At 37.3% G+C, this 4,146-nt stretch overlaps 1 protein-coding gene across 1 annotated transcript in view; it reads left to right on the forward strand.

Annotated features, from left to right (window-relative positions):
• Positions 1-549: 549 nt before the first annotated feature.
• Positions 550-4,146, forward strand: part of FAM83C (family with sequence similarity 83 member C) — a 15,535-nt gene continuing 11,938 nt past the window's right edge. Inside the window, exon 1 of the mRNA XM_015815575.1 lies at positions 550-1,217. Within this exon, the coding sequence (XP_015671061.1) occupies positions 696-1,217 (522 nt within the window). The 5' untranslated portion in view covers positions 550-695. The remainder of the gene's footprint in view (positions 1,218-4,146) is intronic.

The following is a 4,146-nucleotide window of genomic DNA, read 5'->3' on the forward strand; positions in this document are numbered from 1 at the left end:
CATGACATTCTGTTGCATTTCAACAAAATATGGACTTGGGGCATTATGAATAAACCCTTCTCTGCCCTGAATTAAAGCAATTTGCAGAGTCTTGTGGCACTGACGATTCTCTTTTTGTTTCTTCAATACCTGAGCAGAAGAATAGAATGGGTGCTAAAAATGCATAGCAGTTTTCCTCTTATTTCCAGGTTATTACATTGTTTTAACATTTATGCATGTTTGTAGCTATTGCATAAACCACATTGACCTTGGAACAAGTTTCAACATTCCCATTTCCTCTCAAGGCAATAAAACTTACAAAACAGGTTTCAGTGCTTTGACTGCAAGAGAGAAATCACTTTGGGGCGGGAACGTAACTGAGTCTTATTGCTTGAGGAAGCATACCTAAAAGCAGCAGTTCCTATAAAGAAGATGAAGAAACTTTTCTTAGCATTTCCATAAGGAAGACAACATCAAAACAAGCCATGAGAATTAGAATTTTGAGCTAATTTTCTCCCTAGGTACGGGGACATCTAGAAAAACAGAAGTAAAACTAGAAATAAAACAAAATTGTTCATTTGACTTTTCTTCATCTCGACATCTTCATTACAGAATCACAAGGATTTATAAAGTCAAGACAGTATCTCAAGCTCAGGATATCCCTCTGACAAGGTAACACCAAGGATTGTGGTGCTTTATCACCCAGCTCTAGAGGCATGAGCTGGTTCTCAAAAAGCCTTGGGAATTCCCAAGGGAGCACAGGGCAACTGAAAAATCGACTGGAAGATCTGAAAAAGCCCTGGAAGAAAGAAGCCAGCCCTTCAATGCTACAGCATAGTGAGACCGCCAGGCTAGCGGTGGATGCCTTTCTGGAACAAGGAGAAGCTGGCTATCTGCAAGTCATCGCTAAAGAAAAAGAACTACCGTTCCTGTCCACAATGGACATGGCTTACATGAGCCAGCACATCCAAAGCATCCCAGAATCTCCAAAGAAGGGGCTAGAGGCAGGACTCTCAAGAGCTGACAGCATGGATAGGGAATCTCTCCTCTCTGGGGTCACATCTGGGACATACTTCCCATTAATGACAGATATTGACCCCCCTCAACTGGAGCTGGGTTGGCCAATGATGCCTTCTGTCACAGTGCTCAACCGAACAGAAGTCAGCTTGTATTTCCAAAGGGACAAGGCAAACAATGTGAAGGAGTTACTTCGATCTCTAATAAGCAAGGCCAAGTCAGTAAGTAGAACATTTTAAAGCATTTAAAAAGAGGAGACAAAGCTAATCAGTGTGGTTTTTAAAATATATAAAACAAATAGAATTACTGGCTCCCATTTTAATTTTTTTAAAATTCTTACTCTGCATGTACCTTTAATGTACTACTTGCTGGATTTATTTTTATTGTGTTAGCATGAGTTTTATATTTAACAAATGGTATATATGCAGAAAGAAATGAGCTATGCAGATGACTCTTTGTTCCTTTGTTCTTTGACTCTTAGTTTTCTGAGCTATGTTGGAACATGTTCGCAATAACAAGTGAACAGAACTGGCCACCTTTTATTTTGAAGACTGTTCAAAGAATTTTAAGAACAGAACATTGTTTGATGGCCCAATGATTAGATCACATATTATTTGTTAAAAATGAAATCATAGCAGCTTTAGAATTGAAACTTCACAGTTATGGAGCAAAGGAGTCTGAGCATGTCCTGGATATCTTATGCAAAGATCAGAGGAGTAATATGCTCTTTGTTTTAGAACCAGAATTTCCATATTGTGTTAAACTATGAGGAAAATGCTTATTACTGCATAATTTAAAGTAGGTATAGCCCTTAGGTGTTAGATAAAAATATTCCATAGACACACCTAGCTATTGAGCCTTCATTTTGGCAGCCCTTGCTAGAGTCAGTTGAGGCTTAACAAAGAAGTACTTTGAAGGAGGACTTTGATTAGCAATAAACATGGAAAACATTACATACAATGTGACTTTCCCAGGAAATGTCTATGAATTAGATGTCAGATTGCTTTTGTTTGTTTTCCGAGATATTTTCTTCAAAATCCAAATAGATTCCCCACTTTAACATATTTTATAGAACATAGAACATACACGTATGTATGTTTTTTGAGTATGTCTGTGTGATTTATTTTTTCTTTAGTTCAACTGTGTCCCATTCCCAGGGACTACCTAAACTAAGTCCCTGCAATTTTTTTGACAAAGTTTTTCAGAAGTGGTTTGCCATTGCCTCCTTCCCACAACTGAGAGGAAGTGACCCAGCTGCCTTTGTTCTTAAAGTGAGACTAGAATTCACAGTCTCCCAGTTTCTTGCCAGATGTCTTAACCATTACACCAAACTGGTGTATATTTGTATAGAAATCATCCCAAAATATTCCTGTGTGAGTGTGTGGAAGCATATGTGGAAGGGAGACTGTTACATCAAAATAAATATTCTAGAATTATTCTTTTGTGTCCCTATTGAAATTACTTAATGGAAAATTGTAAGAGATGTGTAAAATTTGAATTTTAAATAGATTTATTAGGAATTCATTCCTATTCAGATTAATAAAACGGATTTTCATTCAGTCATTGTTGGAAGATTTTGGGCAGTTAGCATAGTTAGACTACTCAACAAAATTAGTTTAAAATAAAAATAATAAAAATACTATTTGAGGCTAATACTATACATTGCAACTAAAAGTCTGAGAATACTGCATAAAATAAGTGGGAATTATTATTTTAAACATTATCATGTAATAATTCTGTTTTGCAAATGGCTTTTCCTCAGAAATTCTGAATAATTCAAAACTAGATGGAAGAAAAAATGGAAGAAAAATGCCCAGTGGAAGAACTTAGGGATATTTTTTTTCTTTTTGAAAAAGGCTTTCTGTATAAAAGAGCCATTTAGAATATCTTTCTCCTATCCATTAATTTACTTCTACAAATTTATCTCAAATACACGGGGTGAGAATATGTGTGTGTGTGGGGGGGAGGTGTAATAGGGCTGACAGACATGCCTATCAAAACAAAGCAGAATAAATGCTGATACCAAAACCAGTAAACTTGATGGATCAAATACTTACAGGATTCTCTTCCTTAGCTAAATCTGGTTTGCTCTGTACATTCTTTCAGAGAGGGTGTGATTCCCAGAGGCAGTGAGCAGGCAGGATGCCTCCCGAAAGTTGAAATGCTCGTAAACTTTTGCTTTGGAGAAAGCACCGCAATCCTAATTTTTCTCCAGGATGTTTTGGCACAGATGATAAAAGGCTGCCATACTTTAATTTGATGTAATAGTGATTTTACTTTCTAAATGTAAACCATCTTCAGTCTTAGCAGACAAATTCGAAAGGTCTGAATGAATAGTTAGATAAATAAACAGGGTTTCATCAGTTTGAAGTGAAGACTATTCTCTGACAGAATCTGAAATCAAATCTTCAGAGCAGGAATGTGTAACCTTTTGGATACAGTGGGCACCTGTGGTTTTCTGAGAACACGGCACAGGAAAGTCTTACAAAATAAGAGGCATGAAAGGCATGGATAATGTCAAAATATTCATTTACCAGAAGGTAAACACTGAAGTTTTCCTAGTTTTTGCAACTCCCAATAACCCAACTAGGCTCTCTCCTACTTCAGTTCACTCAGAGTTTTTTCTGGAAGGAGGTGGATAGGCATCTTCCAAACAAATCATATGGGCTTTAAAAGTGGCATTCCCCATGTATATATGCCTTATGTAAGATACTTTGCATATTACAGACTGGTAGATTTGTTCCAGAATTGCTTTCCATATCCATTAATTGCTTTCCGTATCCATTTTATAATGGTGATGTTCCAGGTGACAGCATTCCAGGAAGGAACCAAGTAATTAGTCTCTATTATAAATCTTGATTACCATGAAGTGTATGTATAAACTGGGAGTGCACCTAATCCTTCTACTCTTTTTACATTTTCCTGCTGCTTTCTCTTCTGACAGCAGAACGTTTCCACGAAGAATTGATGGAAAACTTGGCTACAAATACAGCAGAATGGGGGGGGGGGGCAACATTTTGAAGATATTACAGTGATGTAAATATTGTGAAGATGGGAAAGCAGTTGCCTTGGGGCCCAGAGGCCCACTGTGTTGCCCCTTGCCTTCCACAGACTTAATTAGATAGTCAGGAATGCAAAGGAACGAGAGGA

This window comes from Protobothrops mucrosquamatus, unplaced genomic scaffold (assembly GCF_001527695.2).
Source record: "Protobothrops mucrosquamatus isolate PMUCROS unplaced genomic scaffold, P.Mucros_1.0 scaffold351, whole genome shotgun sequence".
Lineage (NCBI taxonomy): Eukaryota > Metazoa > Chordata > Lepidosauria > Squamata > Viperidae > Protobothrops > Protobothrops mucrosquamatus.